Source organism: Oncorhynchus gorbuscha, linkage group LG05, assembly GCF_021184085.1.
Source record: "Oncorhynchus gorbuscha isolate QuinsamMale2020 ecotype Even-year linkage group LG05, OgorEven_v1.0, whole genome shotgun sequence".
Classification (NCBI taxonomy): domain Eukaryota; kingdom Metazoa; phylum Chordata; class Actinopteri; order Salmoniformes; family Salmonidae; genus Oncorhynchus; species Oncorhynchus gorbuscha.
In genome coordinates this window covers 12,155,657-12,175,656 of record NC_060177.1, presented here as the reverse complement: position 1 = coordinate 12,175,656, position 20,000 = coordinate 12,155,657, and the positions used below count along the sequence as shown (strand labels likewise).

The following is a 20,000-nucleotide window of genomic DNA, read 5'->3' as shown; positions in this document are numbered from 1 at the left end:
CTTTATCTCTCTTTATCTATCTCTCTCTCTACCTATACCTTTATCTCTTTATCTATCTCTCTCTCTATCTACCTATATACCTTTATCTATCTCTCTCCCGCTCTTCTTTCTCTTTCTTCACTTCCCCATCTCTCTGTTATCCTCTACCTTTCTCTCTTTATCTATCTCTCTTTATCTATCTACCTATATACCTTTATCTATCTCTCTTTATCTATCTACCTATATACCTTTATCTATCTCTCTTTCTCTATCTACCTATATCTATCCCTCTATCTACCTATATCTATCCCTCTATCTACCTATCTATCTATCTTTATCTATCTATCTTTATCTATGTTACGAATCCCTTTTGGCCCGACAGTCTAGGGGGGATGGTAATGAGACCCGTAACATAACTCATGCAAATTATTATTGTGACAAAGTAAAAGTGTGCACGAAATAACCACGACAACAGAAATCTACCGTCAAACTCTAGGTTTATTTATAAACACACGGTAATGGGGGGGAGCAAGAAAAGGGGCTGAGCTGGACCCAAGGAAAGAAACAATAAGTATTCAAAAACACCCCTAAGCTAGACTAGGCTACTTTAACAACAGCTAACTAACTAACCGAAAATACAGTGGGTGGTCCGCCCAGTTCTAACTAGTGTATTTAACAAAGTTCACCTACGGGTAGTGTATGCCCATGGGCAACTTGTCTTGGTTTCCCCCTTTTCCCACCAGCAATCAAACACAAACACCATAAACAAAAACAATACTCACAGGTGATGACAAAGTGCTATGAGGTGCTTAAACAAAAGAGAGGTTAAGACACAAAGCGAGAGTGAAACACAGAGACCTACAGACATGGCATTTACAGAGAGATTGAGCTAGAGATTGAGCTGAGCTGAGCTTTAGAACAAACAAATGATGGGGTTTTTAAACCATGGGGAAGGAACTGTGATAGGTCAGGAAATAGGAGGAGGTGTGTCTTCTGATTGATGATTGATTGTTGACTGATTGGGGAGTGATGATTTTCACCTGTGAGGGGAGAAGGAGAGAAAAGAAACACACACAGGATACACACATACAGGATAACTGTATCCGTAACAATCTATCTCTCTTTATCTATCCCTCTATCTATCTACCTATATACCTTTATCTATCTCTCTATCTATCTACCTATATACCTTTATCTATCTCTCTATCTACCTATATACCTTTATCTCTCTTTAATTCAATTTTCAATTCAAGGGCTTTATTGGCATGGGAAACATGTGTTAACATTGCCAAAGCAAGTGAGGTAGATCTATCTATCTATCTATCTATCTATCTATCTATCTATCTACATACCTTTATCTATCTCTCTTTATCTATCTCTCTATCTATCTACCTATATACCTTTATCTGATTGGGGAGTGATGATTTTCACCTGTGAGGGGAGAAGGAGAGAAAAGAAAAGAAACACACACAGGATACACACATACAGGATAACTGTATCCGTAACAATCTATCTCTCTTTATCTATCCCTCTATCTACCTATATACCTTTATCTCTCTATCTACCTATATACCTTTATCTCTCTTTAATTCAATTTTCAATTCAAGGGCTTTATTGGCATGGGAAACATGTGTTAACATTGCCAAAGCAAGTGAGGTAGATCTATCTATCTATCTATCTACATACCTTTATCTATCTCTCTATCTATCTACCTATATACCTTTATCTATCTCTCTTTATCTATCTCTCTCCCGCTCTTCTTTCTCTTTCTTCACTTCCCCATCTCTCTGTTATCTATCCCTCTATCTATCTACCTATATATGTTATGCAGGTGAGTGAGGACCCAAAAGCGACTTAACAGAAACAGAGTTTATTCAAGTCCAGACAGAAAAATAGCAAATCCTGAATCCTTAACAGGAAATGTCCAAACGGGGATAACAGAAATCCTCTAGTTTGTAGAGGGGAATAACAGGATTAGCGGCCACAGACTGCAGGTCTCTTCGGGTAGGCGCAGGCCGTAGCTGACAGAGACACCTGCTCACACGCAGCATCTGATGAAGGCAAAAACACGACAGGACGGAACAAGTACACAGCGAACAGCAAACAAGGATCCGACAAGGACAGAAGCAGAAACAGTGAGAGAAATAGGGACTTAATCAGAGGGCAAAATAGGGGACAGGTGTGAAAGAGTAAACGAGGTAGTTAGGAGAATGAGGAACAGCTGGGAGCAGGAACGGAACGATAGAGAGAGAGAGGGATAGAGAGAGGGAAAGAACCAGCAGGGGGAAACTAATAGAAGAGAAAGCACAGGGACAAGACATGACAATATATGACAAAACATGACAATATACCTTTATCTATCTCTCTTTATCTATCTATCTATCTATCTATCTATCTATCTATCCCTCTATCTATCTACCTATATACCTTTATCTATCTCTCTTTATCTATCTATCTATCTATCTATCTATCTATCTATCTATTTATATACCTTTATCTATCTCTCTTTATCTATCTCGCTTTATCTATCCCTCTATCTATCTACCTATATACCTTTATCTATCTCTTTATCTATCTCTCTATCTATCTACCTATATACCTTTATCTACCTATATACCTTTATCTACCTCTCTATCTATCTACCTATATACCTTTATCTATCTCTCTTTGTCTATCTCTCTTTAATTCAATTCTCAATTCAAGGGCTTTATTGGCATGGGAAACATGTGTTAACATTGCCAAAGCAAGTGAGGTATACCTATCTATCTATCTATCTATCTATCTATCATCTATCTATCTATCTATCTCTCTCTATCTATGGACCTGTATCCATCTCTCTCTCTCTATCTCTCTCTATTTATCTACCTGTATCTCTCTCTCTGTCTATCTATCTCTCTTTATTTATCTCTCTATCTATCTACCTTTACCCTCTCTTTATCTATCTCTCTTTATCTATCTACCTTTATCTATCTCTCTTTATCTATCTCTCTTTATCTATCCTTCTCCCTCTCTTTATCTATCTTTCTTTATCTATCTACCTTATTCTATCTCTCTTTATCTATCTCTCTATCTATCTACCTTTATCCCTCTCTTTATCTATCTTTCTTTATCTATCTACCTTTATCTATCTCTCTTTATCTATCTCTCTTTATCTATCTCTCTATCTACCTAAATACCTTTATCTATCTCTCTTTATCTATCTCTCTATCTACCTAAATACCTTTATCTATCTCACTTTATCTATCTCTCTATCTACCTAAATACCTTTATCTATCTCTATCTATCTCTCTATCTACCTAAATACCTTTATCTATCTCTCTCCAGCTATCTCTCTTTATCTATCTCTCTTAATCTATCTCTCTATCTATCTACTTTTATATATCTCTCTTTGTCTATCTCTCTTTGTCTATCTCTCTTTATCTATCTATCTAACTTTATATATCTCTCTATCTATCTACCTTTATCTCTCTACCTTTATCTATCTCTCTTAATCTATCTCTCTATCTATCTACCTTTATCTATCTCTCTTTGTCTATCTCTCTTTATCTCTCTACCTTTATCTATCTATTTTTCCCTCTCCACCTCCCTGTCTCCCTTTCTCCACCTCTCACATATAACACCCTCCCTCTCTCTTGGTTTCTCTCTCTCTCTCTCTCTCTCTCTCTCTCTCTCTCTCTCTCTCTCTCTCTCTCTCTCTCTCTCTCTCTCTCTCTCTCGGGGTTATTAGATCTTCAGTTGAATTCTTCCTCTGAGATTCAACCAATTTATCCCAAATCTCCAGTGACACCCTATTTTCTGTCCAACCCACTTCCACACTCCTTCTGACCAGAGCTAGGGATTGGGGTGCTATTTGAGACAGAAACAGGCAGTCTGAGTGTCCAGTCAAGCTTGTGATTATGAGGAAATGAGTGTGATGTGGATCCATTGTAATTCCTCCCACAGATTTCCCCAAGAGCTGAATATGGGGAAGGTCAGCGCTGAGTTCATATGGAACCTGTTTGCCATGGACATGAAATACGCCATGGAAGGTTAGTAGGAAATGCTATTGATCTGTCAAAACCCTGTGTGTCACTTCTCTCTGCTCTCTCTCTCTCTATATCTCTCTCTCTCTCCACCCCCCTCTCTCTCTCTCTCTCTCTCTCTCTCAATCTTTCTTTCTCTCACTGCCTCTATCTCTACTCGCTCCCTCTTCTCTCTGCTCTCCCTACCTCTCTCTCTGCTTTCTTCCCCAGAGCTAAAGTAGGGCTTTCCTTCAGAGGACACACTATACATATATTGCTATCTAAATCAGAGTCATGGTGGCAGGCTTGTGTGACATGTGTGTGTGTGTCTGTGTGTATGTGTGTGTGTGCGCAGGCTTTGTGACGTGTGTGCAGAGTTTTGGGTGTGTCGTGGGGGTGTGTCGCTCCAGGGAGTGTGTTTCCGTGTTGCAGGGAGGACACTTATCAGTGTTGCACACGCTCACATATCTCCTCTTACTTCGCCCACCTCCTCGCTTCTCTTACATAAAATCTGTGAAAACAGATGACCGGTTTGACCACAGCACAAAGTTGTTATCTCATTATAATGGGACCTGCTTGCATCATTATGGGATATTAAGGTTTTGCATGTAGGCATTCTATTTCCAGAGGTTTAAGATATTACATTAGGGCGTTCTTTCCCATACATCATAATTGCTATTTGTTTTACCACAAGTCTTCAGTGGTTTTATATTAGCTATGTATTTTAATGGGGAACATAAATCTACATCAATCTCAAATAAACCTGAACTGGTATGGGGCTGTGCATCTGGCGGTGTGCGTCGGACTGCAAGCTTGCCTGCCTGCCTTCATGTGTGAGTGCGTGTGTGTGTGAGTGCGTGTGTGTGTGAATGTCCCCAGTCAGTGCTATTAAGAAAGCAGGTCATTGTGTGTTCGTTCCATCTGTTTGGAGGAGAAAGGAAAGCAGTGACCTCACCAGTGGCCAGTCTTTTTATGCGCGTGCTGTCAGAATGCACTTACTTTTCCAAAATGGGATTGTTACACAACAGAACAATTCACCCACACTGCCCTCAGACCAAGCTACGCTGCCTGCTAATGATCTATTGGCTATAGAGCAACTTGTCAATTTCAAATGATTTTTTAACAAGTTGTTTTTATTTTCTAACAACTGTTTGAATTGAGGTGTGTTCTGCCCATTTCACTGTTGCGGACCGTTTCTGTTTGAGACATTACTGAGCCAGACAAATGTCTCTTTTCGTTGAGAGCCCAAGCAGAAACGTTTTCCTCCCTGGCACATTTTCTGGCTGGTAATCGTTGTCTCTAATTGGGGATCATTTTAGGTAGCCTTTTTCCACCTGTGTTTGTGGGATATTGTTTATGTGTAGTTGCATGTTAGCACTCCATTGTCGTCACGTTTAGTTTATTTCTTTATGGTTTGTTGTGTGGTTAACAGATGTGGAACCCAGATCACGCTGCACGTTGGTCCGAGTATGATTCCAACGATCGTGACAGAATATCCCACCAGTCAAACCATTCAAAATTAGTTGGACCTGGGAGGAAATAATGGAAGGACAGGGGATACTTCCTTGGCAGGAGTCACAGAGGACGCAAGAAGAGAAGGGAGAACAGCGACGACGCTGGGTTCGCGGCCACAAGGAAAGCCCAAAAAACAGCCCCAAAAACATTTTGGGAGGGGGGGGGGGGGGGCACACGGGGTGAATAGAACAGTGCGAGGAGGGATACCGGAGAATGGAGTTGGCGAGGAGTATGCGGAAACGCAGGCGTTTGGAGGAGCGTGTTACCTGTCAGGTGCAATCTGTGCCGGTCCCACACATCAGGCCTCCAGTGCGCTTCCCCAGTCCGGTACGTCCTGTGCCTGCTCCTCGCACTCGCCCAGATGTACGCCTCCACAGCCCAGTATGTCCTGTGCTAGCTCCTCGCACTTACCGTGCGAAGTGTGACATCGTTCCGGTACAATTTGTGCCGGCTCTACACGTCAGGTCTCCAGGGCGCCTCCACAGCCCAGTACGTCCTGTGCTAGCTCCTCGCACTTGTCGTGCGAAGTGTGTCATCGAACCGGTACAATTTATGCAGGCTATACGCACCAGGTCTCCGGTGCTCCTTCACAGCCCAGTACGTCCTGTTCCTTCTCCCCGCACTCACCCTGAAGTGCGTGTCACCAGTCCGGTGCCACCTGTACTGGCCCCACGCATCAGGCCTCCAGTGCGCCTCCCCAGTCCAGTACGTCCTGTGCCTGCTCCTCGTGCTCACTCTGAGGTGCGTGTCACCACTCTGGTACCACCAGTGTCGGCCCCACGCACCAGGTTTCCTGCGATGATCCCTAGTCCAGATCTTCCGGCGACGGTTCCCAGTCCAGATCTTCCGGCGACGGTTCCCAGTCCAGATCTTCCGGCGACGGTTCCCAGTCCAGATCTTCTTGCGACGGTTCCCAGTCCAGATATTCCGGCGACGGTTCCCAGTCCAGATCTTCCGGCGATGGTTCCCAGTCCAGATCTTCTTGCGACGGTTCCCAGTCCAGAGCTTCCGGCGACGGTTCCCAGTCCAGAGCTTCCGGCGACGGTTCCCAGTCCAGAGCTTCCGGGGACGGTTCCCAGTCCAAAGCTTCCGGCGACGGTTCCCAGTCCAGAGCTTCCGGCGACGGTTCCCAGTCCAGAGCTTCCGGCGATGGTTCCCAGTCCAGAGCTTCCGGCGATGGTTCCTGGTCCAGAGCTTCCGGCGACAGTCTAAAGTCCGGAACCTCCAGAGACGGCCCACGTTCCGGAACCTCCAGAGACGGTCCATGGCCTGGAACCTCCTGAGACGGTCCACGGCCCTGAATCACCTGAGATGGTCAATGGTCCGGAACCTTCGGCGAGGGTCAACGGTCCGGAGCTTCCAAACACGGCGTCCAGTCCAGCTCCATGGCAGGAGCCTTCCTTGACACCGAGGTCCAGTCCAGGCACAGTGTTCAGCGTGGCGCCATGTTTGTCGGCATCATGAAATGCATTCCGGTTGTCACGTAAATGTCTGCTAGACCAAAGATGCTAGAACAAAATGAAGTGAAGGGATGGTTCAATTGTCTTTTGAGTAAACTTCAGGAAGTGAATGATGGTAAACGACACACCCCATTCAACATGCATACTGTAAACAGACCCAACTCATCTTGCAACATCTTATCTTTGGTTGACATGATAAAACATATATGGCGGCCCACACAAAATACCCATCGCGTTTTATTCAATTATTTAGATCACTGGTGAGGTCACCCGTAATATGATGAATTGTAAATAGTAATTTCTATTAGCTAACTACGGTTTCTGTCAGCTGGAGTTAGCTAAATATGACTGCTTGTGTTAGGTCACTCTTTCCTCAGTTAGCGCTACAACTAATGTAGCTGACATTTTCCGGTTTGGATGAGAATTGTGTTAGCCTTTCACATGGATGACATAACGTTGTGAAGACTGTGTTTCTGTGGGAAAAAAACAATGTGGCCAGCTCAAACGCTAACTGTTGCGTCAATTCTAACTGGACGTTCTAAATAAGTGTTCTAATCACAGCGGATTGAGTGTACAATGCAGGGCCCACTTTAGAATGATCACACCCGTGTGTTCGTACATGTCAAAGGGTTAAACACTATCCCAATGCATTATCCTCATTCACTTATATACAATAACTTCATGCATGCACTCACGCAAACACACACACACACCCTAGCATGCACATAACCAGAACGTCCCAAGTCAGTTTGTGTGTGAGAGAGAGAGAGAGAGAGAGAGAGAGAGAGAGAGAGAGAGAGATGCTGATAGAGCAACAGTTTCAATATAAAGGCAGGCAGCAGTTCATGTTGTGTTTGAGAGAAAGATGGAGAGAGATGGAGGGTGAGAGATGGAGAGAGATGGAGGGAGAGAGATAGAGAGAGATGGAGAAAGATGGAGGGAGAGAGATGGAGAGAGATGCAGAGAAATGGAGAGAGAGATGGAGAGAGAGATGGAGAGAGATGGAGAGAGAGGGATGGAGAGAGATGGAGGGAGAGAGATGGAGGGAGAGAGATGGAGAGAGATGCAGAGAGATGCAGAGAGATGGAGAGAGAGTTGGAGAGAGATGGAGAGAGAGGGATGGAGAGAGATGGAGAGAGATGGAGAGAGATGCAGAGAGATGGAGAGAGATGGAGGGAGAGAGATGGAGAGAGATGCAGAGAGATGGAGAGAGATGGAGGGAGAGAGATGGAGAGAGAGGGATGGAGAGAGATGGAGAGAGAAGGATGGAGAGAGATGGAGGGAGAGAGATGGAGGGAGAGAGATGGAGAGAGAGGGATGGAGAGAGATGGAGAGAGATGGAGAGAGAGGGATGGAGAGAGATGGAGGGAGAGAGATGGAGAGAGATGCAGAGAGATGGTGAGAGAGATGGAGAGAGACATGGAGAGAGATGGAGAGAGAGGGATGGAGAGGAATGGAGAGAGATGGAGAGAGATGGAGAGAGATGCAGAGAGATGGAGAGAGAGGGATGGAGAGAGATGGAGAGAGATGCAGAGAGATGGAGAGAGAGGGATGGAGAGAGATGCAGAGAGATGGAGAGAGATGGAGAGAGATGGAGAGAGATGCAGAGAGATGGAGAGAGATGGAGAGAGATAGAGAGAGAGGGATGGAGAGGGATGGAGAGAGATGGAGAGAGATGCAGAGAGATGGAGAGAGAGATGGATAGAGATGCAGAGAGATGCAGCGAGATGGACAAAGAGATGGAGGGAGAGCGATGGAAAGAGACTAAGTGAGAACAGCCTGGCCATAGAAACCGGCCGTCACAGACAAATCTGGCTACCCAGAGAGGACAGGTTGTGCTCAATCTGCCCTCAGAGAGGTCGAGACAGAGCTGCATTTTCTCCTACACTATGGGAACTATACTATTTTCTTTCCCAAAACTGAAAAACAATGCACACATGTTGAAACCAAGACAGATAAGGAGAACATTCAGTATGTATCAGGAGAAAAAACCCGTTGTGCCATATTAGCTGCAAAATACATTACATAACCAAAAGTATGTGGACACCTGCTCATCGAACATCTCATTCCAAAATCATGGGCATTAATATGGAGTTGGTCCCCCCTTTGCTACTATAACAGCCTCCACTCTTTTGGGAAGGCTTTCCACTAGATGTTAGAACATTCAGCCACAAGAGCATTAGTGAGGTCAAGCACAGATGTTTGGGGATTAGGCCTGACTCGCAGTAGGAGTTCCAATTCATCCCACAGATGTTTGGGGATTAGGCCTGACTCGCAGTAGGAGTTCCAATTCATCCCACAGATGTTTGGGGATTAGGCCTGGCTCGCAGTAGGAGTTCCAATTCATCCCACAGATGTTTGGGGATTAGGCCTGGCTCGCAGTAGGAGTTCCAATTCATCCCACAGATGTTTGGGGATTAGGCCTGACTCGCAGTAGGGCCTTCCACAAACTGTTACCACGAAGTTGGAAGCACAGAATTGTCTAGAATGTCTAGAATGTCTAGAATTGTATGCTGTAGCGTTAAGATTTCCCTGAGCCATGAAAAACAGCCCCAGGACATTATTCCTCCTCCATCAAACTTTACAGTTGGCACTTTGCATTGGGCCAGGTAGCGTTCTCTGCCAAACCCAGGTTCATCCATCACTGCCAGACGGTGAAGTGTGATTCATAACTCCAAAGAACGCATTTACAGCTTTACACAACTCCAGACGATGTTTGGCATTGCTCATGGTGATCTTTGGCTTGTGTGCGGCTGCTAGGCCTTGGAAACCCATTTCATGAAGCTCTGACGAACAGTTCTTGTGCTGACGTTGCAATTTGGAACATGGTAGTGAATGTTGCAACCGAGGACAGACGATTTTCAGCACTCGGCGGTCCCGTTCTGTGTGCTTGTGTGGCCTTTAACTTTGCGCTCCTAGACATTTCCACTTCATAATAACAGCACTTACATTTGACCAGGGCAGGTCTAGCAGGGCAGAAATTTGACTAACTGACTTTTTGAAAAGGTGACATCCTATGACAGTGCCATGTTGAAAGTCACTGAGCTTTTCAGCAAGGCCATTCTACTGCCAATGTTTCCTATGGAGATTGCGTGGCTTTGTGCTCGATTTTATAGACCTGTCAGCAACGGTTGTGGCTGAAATAGCCGAATCCACTAATTTGAAGTTGTGTCCACATGCGTTGTATATATAATAATATATAATAATAATAATATAATAATAATATAATAATAATATAATAATAATAATAATAATAATAATAATGATAATAATAATAATAATATAGTGTATGTAGCTTCTCGCCACACTTGCAGGGATGGCCACAGACAAGTTTGCTACATGTGTCTTTCTCACTATTTATTTATTGTCCTCATTAATTTCTTACTTCTTACTTCTTGTCATGTTAATTGTTACTACTCATTGAGTATTATTATTTTTAGTATTATCATCAACAGTGTGCGGCATCATTGATATGTTGTATCTATATGTATGTGGTAACACGTTCCATGCCTTTTAAAGCCATTTGAATTTGCGAGAGAGAGAAACAGAGAGAATATTGGAGAATGAGAATGAGAGAGAGAGAGAGAGAGAGAGAGAGAGAGAGAGAGAGAGAGAGAGAGAGAGAGAGAGAGAGAGAGAGAGAGAGAGAGAGAGAGAGAGAGAGAGAGAGAGAGAGAGAGAGAGAGAGAGAGAGAGAGAGAGAGAGAGAGAGAGAGAGAGAGAGAGAGAGAGAGAGAGAGAGAGAGAGAGAGAGAGAGAGAGAGAGAGAGAGAGAGAGAGAGAGAGAGAGAGAGAGAGAGAGAGAGGCAGAGAGAGAGAGAGAGGCAGAGAGAGACTGAGACAGAGAGACATTGAGAGACTGAGGCAGAGAGACTGAGGAGAGAGAGAGACATTGAGAGACTGAGGCAGAGAGAGAGAGACAGAGAGACATTGAGAGACTGAGGCAGAGAGAGACAGAGAGACATTGAGAGACTGAGGCAGAGAGAGAGAGAGACAGAGAGACATTGAGAGGCAGAGAGAGAGAGACAGAGAGACATTGAGAGGCAGAGAGAGAGAGACAGAGAGACATTGAGAGACAGAGAGAGAGAGAGACAGAGAGACATTGAGAGGCAGAGAGAGAGAGACAGAGAGAGAGACAGAGAGACATTGAGAGACTGAGGCAGAGAGAGAGAGACAGAGAGACATTGAGAGACTGAGGCAGAGAGAGAGAGACAGAGAGACATTGAGAGACTGAGACAGAGAGTGAGAAAGACAGAGAGAGATTGAGAGACTGAGGCAGAGAGTGAGAAAGACAGAGAGAGAGAGAGAGACTGAGGCAGAGAGAGACTGAGGCAGAGAGAGACTGAGGCAGAGAGAGAGAGAGACAGAGAGGCATTGAGAGACTGAGACTAAGAGTGAGAAAGACAGAGAGAGACATTGAGAGACTGAGACTGAGAAAGTTTGAGTTTTAAATCATCTTTATTGGGTCTGGGGGCCCACCACACAATAAATACTCATACAAAACCACATGTTACACATCAATTAAAAACACAACTCCAATTCCTCCTCCACAGTAACTAAACACAACAGCCTCTGAATACCCCATATACTCAAAAACAGATCAATATTGTTGACAAGTTTATAATAGGCAAACTCAACCCTTAGTCTCGATGCCAACATTCCCTCCAGCATTCTTACCACATCCACAGACCCCTGTCCCCGAATACTGTTCTTTCGGGTCTTACATATCGCTAATTTTTCTGCCCCTAACACAAAATTAAGCAACACAACTACACCCTTTTGACAGAACCTGTACTTTGGCCCAAATATATACAGTTGGGAAGAGAAAACCTCTCCCAACGTTGAGAACCAATTAGTGATCAGGTCAATCATCCCGACCAACAGGGACACAGTAAAAACAGATGTGCCAAAGTTTCAGACTCAGCACAGAATGGACACCCCTCCCCAACAGTAGGATCCAGGTATACCAGGTGCATGTCGGTGGCTATAGCTCCATGTATTATTCTCCATTGGAGGTCAGCTGTCCTCTTATCAATAGGCAGTTTGTATAATGATCGCCAACAGCCTTTTGGAGAGGCACCTGGACCAAGCACACCCGCCCACCTCGTCGATTTTAGCCCTTCCAGGGAAGAGGCATGGGACACCTTTACACATATTCTGTACATGGCCTTCTTTCCCACCTCCTTGAACTCCCTCAGCTCCGGGGTATCGAAGGAAAGCAGCATCCCGACGTCCTCCTCGAATGCCCCCATCGCAGCACTAACAATCAGTACAGGGAACACATAATCCAGACCCTCCTTCCACCGATCAGAAATGGAAGTGTCTGTCTCATACTGCAGATGAAGCACTGGCAAGGAGTCGCAGACCTCAGCGACGACCTTCCTCAGTAGGCGAGATGATCGGATCCCCGCTCTTTCTCCCAGCTCCTCCAATGATCTGCTGCTGCTCCGCATCAGATGACCCAGCTTGGTACACCCCACGCCTAACAGGCATGAACGTAGGCTAGCTGAACCCAGAACACGGGACTGGATGGCAGTGTTGTGAAAAAAGAGGCTCTTCCGGGACTTGACAAGGACACTCCAAGCCTGCATAACAGACTCAGAGTCAGGCCAGGCAAATCACCCCCTTCCAGCTTTAAGAGGAAAAGGTGCTTGTCTAAGCCCAAACAGCCTGCTCTCCTCTCATCAATGTGAAGGCTGTTTCGACCCAGCTAGAACCGTCTCTGTACAACAATCTCTGGGCTGCTTGAAGCCGGAAAGCCATGATCCTAGAGGAAATGTCCACCAGGCCTTGCCCACCCTCGTGCAGTGGCAGGTACAGGGCTGCAGCTTTAATCCAGTGTTGTCCAGACCAGAAGAAATTGACAAGGGTCCTCTGAAGCTCTTGTATCACACCCTTTGGTGGCTGTAAAATCATTAGTCTGTGCCACAGGGTAGAGGCAGCAAGATTATTAGCTACCAGGACCCTTCCCCTATAAGACAGCTGGGGCAGCACCCATTTCCATCTTGACAGTCTGGCACACACTTACTCCACTACACCCTCCCAGTTCTTTTTCTGAAAGACATCGGAGCCTAGAAAAACCCCCAAAGCCTTCATCCCATCTCTGCCCCACTTAAGCCCCCCTGGTAACCGTGGAGCGGACCCCGTCTGAAGCCCCCCTGGTAACCGTTGAACGGACCCCGTCTGAAACTGACCTGCCCACAGCGCTTCACTCTTTCCCCAATTGACTCAAGCTGAGGAGGCCCCTCATACACCTTTAAAGCGTTTGAGAGAACCTTAACATCCTCACCCCCTGTAATAAAAACTATCACGTCATTGCATACGCAGACAGTGCTATCGTGTGACCCTTCATTACACCAAATTGGGCATCCCTGCCTGATGCCCCTGTGGACAGGGATGTGGCAACTCAAACCACCACCCACCTTCACCAAACACGAGGCCCCAGGATACAGTAAACTCATCCAAGACAAAAAAAACCATCCCCAAACCCAAAAGCTTTCATCGTTTTAAACAAGTACTGGTGGTCCACACGATCAAAAGCCTTCTCCTGATCCAAAGAAAGTAAACCCACATTCACATCAGACAGTTTACAAATGTCTAAAACATCTCTTATCAGAAACAAGTTGTCAACAATAGAGGGATTAGGTACACAGTAGGACCAACAATCCCAGATACTCTTTCAACCTGTATGAGAGACATTTAGAAAAAAAATTGTATTCAGCGCACAGCAAAGCAACAGGTCTCCATTTTTTTACGAGAGCCAAATCCCCCTTTTTTGGCAACAGTGAAAGCACCACACGTTGACAGGATACAGGAAGAGAACCCTCATGAAAAGATTCACACACCACTTCATAAAAATCCTCCCCAATAGACCTCCAAAAGTGCTTATAAAACTCAGATGGTAAACCATCGATGCCAGGGGAACGGCCGGTTGAGAGCTGCATAATTGCTGTAGCAGCTCTTGCAGTGTAATGTCAGTCCAATGCGACTCTCTGCTCAGGTCCCAAATGAGGAAGACCGTGTAACAACTGTTCAGTACACAGAGAGTCACAATCCTCCGCCTTATAGAGGGCCGAGTAGAAATCCATGGCATGTTGATGCATTTCACTGTCATCCGTGGTCACCTTCCCATCAGGGAGACGAAGGCAGACCATCTGTTTACGTTGCAATGTCGACTGTACGAGGTTAAAAAAAGCGCTAGGAGCATCCATATCCTCAAGGGAAGTGAAACGAGACCTAATCAAGGCACCCTTCACTCTTTCATGCAGAAACGACCTCAGTTCATGACTAGTCCAGGGTCGTTCTGAGTGAGCTTCAATTCAATAGACTTGATGTCCTGTTCAAGGGCCTTGATAGTCTCTTTAACTTCAATTTGAGACAGAGCCGTATACTGTTGACAAAATTACCTTCTACAAAAAAAAAATCTGCTGCATAACATTTCCCTCTAATACAAGTTGCAACTCTGTGCCCTCAACACGGACAACTTGTTCCTCAGCAACAGGTGCTTGTGGCTGCTCTGCCGCTGTCGGCCCACCTCTCCCTACATCAGTGGGCCCAGGCGTTATGAGGACCACCTCTCCCTACATCAGTGGGCCCAGGCGTTATGAGGACCACCTCTCCCTACATCAGTGGGCCCAGGCGTTATGAGGACCACCTCTCTCTACATCAGTGGGCCCAGGCGTTATGAGGACCACCTCTCCCTACATCAGTGGGCCCAGGCGTTATGAGGACCACCTCTCCCTACATCAGTGGGCCCAGGCGTTATGAGGACCACCTCTCCCTACATCAGTGGGCCCAGGCGTTATGAGGACCACCTCTCCCTACATCAGTGGGCCCAGGCGTTATGAGGACCACCTCTCCCTACATCAGTGGGCCCAGGCGTTATGAGGACCACCTCTGCCTACATCAGTGGGCCCAGGCGTTATGAGGACCACCTCTCCCTACATCAGTGGGCCCAGGCGTTATGAGGACCACCTCTCCCTACATCAGTGGGCCCAGGCGTTATGAGGACCACCTCTCCCTACATCAGTGGGCCCAGGCGTTATGAGGACCACCTCTCCCTACATCAGTGGGCCCAGACGTTGTGAGGACCACCTCTCCCTACATCAGTGGGCCCAGGCGTTATGAGGACCACCTCTCCCTACATCAGTGGGCCCAGGCGTTATGAGGACCACCTCTCCCTACATCAGTGGGCCCAGGCGTTATGAGGACCACCTCTCCCTACACCAGTGGGCCCAGGCGTTATGAGGACCACCTCTCCCTACATCAGTGGGCCCAAGCGTTATGAGGACCACCTCTCTCTACATCAGTGGGCCCAGGCGTTATGAGGACCATCTCTCCCTACATCAGTGGGCCCAGGCATTATGAGGACCACCTCTCCCTACATCAGTGGGCCCAGGCGTTATGAGGACCACCTCTCCCTACATCAGTGGGCCCAGGCGTTGTGAGGACCACCTCTCTCTACATCAGTGGGCCCAGGTGTTAGGAGGACCACCTCTCCCTACATCAGTGGGCCCAGGCGTTGTGAGGACCACCTCTCCCTACATCAGTGGGCCCAAGCGTTATGAGGACCACCTCTCTCTACATCAGTGGGCCCAGGCGTTATGAGGACCACCTCTCCCTACATCAGTGGGCCCAGGCATTATGAGGACCACCTCTCCCTACATCAGTGGGCCCAGGCGTTATGAGGACCACCTCTCCCTACATCAGTGGGCCCAGGCGTTGTGAGGACCACCTCTCTCTACATCAGTGGGCCCAGGTGTTAGGAGGACCACCTCTCCCTACATCAGTGGGCCCAGGCGTTGTGAGGACCACCTCTCCCTACATCAGTGGGCCCAGGCGTCCACCTCTCTCTACATCAGTGGGCCCAGGCATTGTGAGGACCACCTCTCCTACATCAGTGGGCCCAGGCGTTATGAGGACCACCTCTCCCTACATCAGTGGGCCCAGGCGTTGTGAGGACCACCTCTCTCTACATCAGTGGGCCCAGGCGTTATGAGGACCACCTCTCCCTACATCAGTGGGCCCAGGCGTTATGAGGACCACCTCTCCCTACATCAGTGGGCCCAGGCGTTATGAGGACCACCTCTCCCTACATCAGTGGGCCCAGGCGTTATGAGGACCACCTCTCCCTACATCAGTGGGCCCAGGCGTTATGAGGACCACCTCTCCCTACATCAGTGGGCCCAGGCGTTATGAGGACCACCTCTCCCTACATCAGTGGGCCCAGGCGTTATGAGGACCACCTCTCCCTACATCAGTGGGCCCAGGCGTTATGAGGACCACCTCTCCCTACATCAGTGGGCCCAGGCGTGGGCCCAGGCGTTATGAGGACCACCTCTCCCTACATCAGTGGGCCCAGGCGTTATGAGGAACACCTCTCCCTACATCAGTGGGCCCAGGCGTTATGAGGACCACCTCTCCCTACATCAGTGGGCCCAGGCGTTATGAGGACCACCTCTCCCTACATCAGTGGGCCCAGGCATTATGAGGACCACCTCTCCCTACATCAGTGGGCCCAGGCGTTATGAGGACCACCTCTCCCTACATCAGTGGGCCCAGGCGTTATGAGGACCACCTCTCTCTACATCAGTGGGCCCAGGCGTTATGAGGACCACCTCTCCCTACATCAGTGGGCCCAGGCGTTATGAGGACCACCTCTCCCTACATCAGTGGGCCCAGGCGTTATGAGGACCACCTCTCCCTACATCAGTGGGCCCAGGCGTTATGAGGCCCACCTCTCCCTACATCAGTGGGCCCAGGCGTTATGAGGCCCACCTCTCCCTACATCAGTGGGCCCAGGCGTTATGAGGCCCACCTCTCCCTACATCAGTGGGCCCAGGCGTTATGAGGACCACCTCTCCCTACATCAGTGGGCCCAGGCGTTATGAGGACCACCTCTCCCTACATCAGTGGGCCCAGGCGTTATGAGGCCCACCTCTCCCTACATCAGTGGGCCCAGGCGTTATGAGGCCCACCTCTCCCTACATCAGTGGGCCCAGGCGTTATGAGGACCACCTCTCCCTACATCAGTGGGCCCAGGCGTTATGAGGCCCACCTCTCCCTACATCAGTGGGCCCAGGCGTTATGAGGACCACCTCTCCCTACATCAGTGGGCCCAGGCATTATGAGGCCCACCTCTCCCTACATCAGTGGGCCCAGGCGTTATGAGGACCACCTCTCCCTACATCAGTGGGCCCAGGCGTTATGAGGACCACCTCTCCCTACATCAGTGGGCCCAGGCGTTATGAGGACCACCTCTCCCTACATCAGTGGGCCCAGGCGTTATCAGGACCACCTCTCCCTACATCAGTGGGAGCCATATACATTCTATTGTCATACTTGATTTTAAACGATGACTCCGAAGTCTGTTGTGGTGAGTCCAATAACATAAACACCTGTCGCCAAAACGACATAACCTGTTTCAAAGCCGGGTGTTTGCAACCCAACGGGACAACCTTAATTGAACTGGCGAACTTCCCAAAGCGCAAGAGCTTGCGCTCCAATAGCTCATTGGGAATAAACAGTGGTACATTTAAAATCGTTACCCTTGTTGACGGAGAAAAAAGCGGCGTAACTTGAATAAACATTCCTTTAAGAAGTACACCATGCTCAACCATACGATCTACAAGACACTCTTCTTTAAGAAGTACACCATGCTCAACCATACGATCAACAAGACACTCTTCTTTAAGAAATATACCATGCTCAACCATACGATCTACAAGACACTCTTCTTTAAGTACACCATGCTCAACCATCCGATCTACAAGACACTCTTCTTTAAGAAGTACACCATGCTCAACCATACGATCTACAAGACACTCTTCTTTAAGAAGTACACCATGCTCAACCATACGATCTACAAGACACTCTTCTTTAAGAAGTACACCATGCTCAACCATACGATCAACAAGACACTCTTCTTTAAGAAATATACCATGCTCAACCATACGATCTACAAGACACTCTTCTTTAAGTACACCATGCTCAACCATCCGATCTACAAGACACTCTTCTTTAAGAAGTACACCATGCTCAACCATACGATCTACAAGACACTCTTCTTTAAGAAGTACACCATGCTCAACCATACGATCTACAAGACACTCTTCTTTAAGAAGTACACCATGCTCAACCATACGATCTACAAGACACTCTTCTTTAAGAAGTACACCATGCTCAACCATACGATCTACAAGACACTCTTCTTTAAGAAGTACACCATGCTCAACCATACGATCAACAAGACACTCTTCTTTAAGAAATATACCATGCTCAACCATCCGATCTACAAGACACTCTTCTTTAAGAAGTACACCATGCTCAACCATACGATCTACAAGACACTCTTCTTTAAGAAGTACACCATGCTCAACCATACGATCTACAAGACACTCTTCTTTAAGTACACCATGCTCAACCATCCGATCTACAAGACACTCTTCTTTAAGAAGTACACCATGCTCAACCATACGATCTACAAGACACTCTTCTTTAAGAAGTACACCATGCTCAACCATACGATCTACATGACACTCTTCTTTAAGAAGTACACCATGCTCAACCATACGATCTACAAGACACTCTTCTTTAAGAAGTACACCATGCTCAACCATACGATCTACAAGACACTCTTCTTTAAGAAGTACACCATGCTCAACCATACGATCTACAAGACACTCTTCTTTAAGAAGTACACCGTGCTCAACCATATGATCTACAAGACACACTTCTTTAAGAAGTACACCATGCTCAACCATACGATCTACAAGACACTCTTCTTTAAGAAGTACACCGTGCTCAACCATACGATCTACATGACACTCTTCTTTAAGAAGTACACCGTGCTCAACCATACGATCTACAAGACACTCTTCTTTAAGAAGTACACCGTGCTCAACCATACGATCTACAAGACACACTTCTTTAAGAAGTACACCATGCTCAACCATACGATCTACAAGACACTCTTCTTTAAGAAGTACACCGTGCTCAACCATACGATCTACATGACACTCTTCTTTAAGAAGTACACCATGCTCAACCATACGATCTACATGACACTCTTCTTTAAGAAGTACACCATGCTCAACCATACGATCTACAAGACACTCTTCTTTAAGAAGTACACCGTGCTCAACCATACGATCTACATGACACTCTTCTTTAAGAAGTACACCATGCTCAACCATACGATCTACAAGACACTCTTCTTTAAGAAGTACACCATGCTCAACCATACGATCTACAAGACACTCTTCTTTAAGAAGTACACCGTGCTCAACCATACGATCTACATGACACTCTTCTTTAAGAAGTACACCATGCTCAACCATACGATCTACATGATACTCTTCTTTCAGAAGTACACCATGCTCAACCATACGATCTACAAGACACTCTTCTTTAAGAAGTACACCATGCTCAACCATACGATCTACAAGACACTCTTCTTTAAGAAGTACACCGTGCTCAACCATACGATCTACATGACACTCTTCTTTAAGAAGTACACCGTGCTCAACCATACGATCTACATGACACTCTTCTTTAAGAAGTACACCATGCTCAACCATACGATCTACATGATACTCTTCTTTCAGAAGTACACCATGCTCAACCATACGATCTACAAGACACTCTTCTTTAAGAAGTACACCGTGCTCAACCATACGATCTACATGATACTCTTCTTTAAGAAGTACACCGTGCTCAACCATACGATCTACATGATACTCTTCTTTAAGAAGTACACCGTGCTCAACCATACGATCTACATGATACTCTTCTTTAAGAAGTACACCGTGCTCAACCATACGATCTACATGATACTCTTCTTTAAGAAGTACACCATGCTCAACCATACGATCTACAAGACACTCTTCTTTAAGAAGTACACCATGCTCAACCATACGATCTACATGATACTCTTCTTTAAGAAGTACACCATGCTCAACCATACGATCTACATGATACTCTTCTTTAAGAAGTACACCATGCTCAACCATACGATCTACAAGACACTCTTCTTTAAGAAGTACAC

At 46.5% G+C, this 20,000-nt stretch overlaps 1 protein-coding gene across 2 annotated transcripts in view; it reads left to right on the top strand.

Annotated features, from left to right (window-relative positions):
* Nucleotides 1-20,000, top strand: part of LOC124035531 (protein unc-13 homolog C-like) — a 242,289-nt gene that overhangs the window by 100,913 nt on the left and 121,376 nt on the right. For both annotated transcript variants that reach the window (XM_046348989.1, XM_046348988.1), the window contains exon 18: nt 3,922-4,007. In XM_046348989.1, coding sequence (XP_046204945.1) covers nt 3,922-4,007 — 86 coding nt within the window. The remainder of the gene's footprint in view (nt 1-3,921; nt 4,008-20,000) is intronic.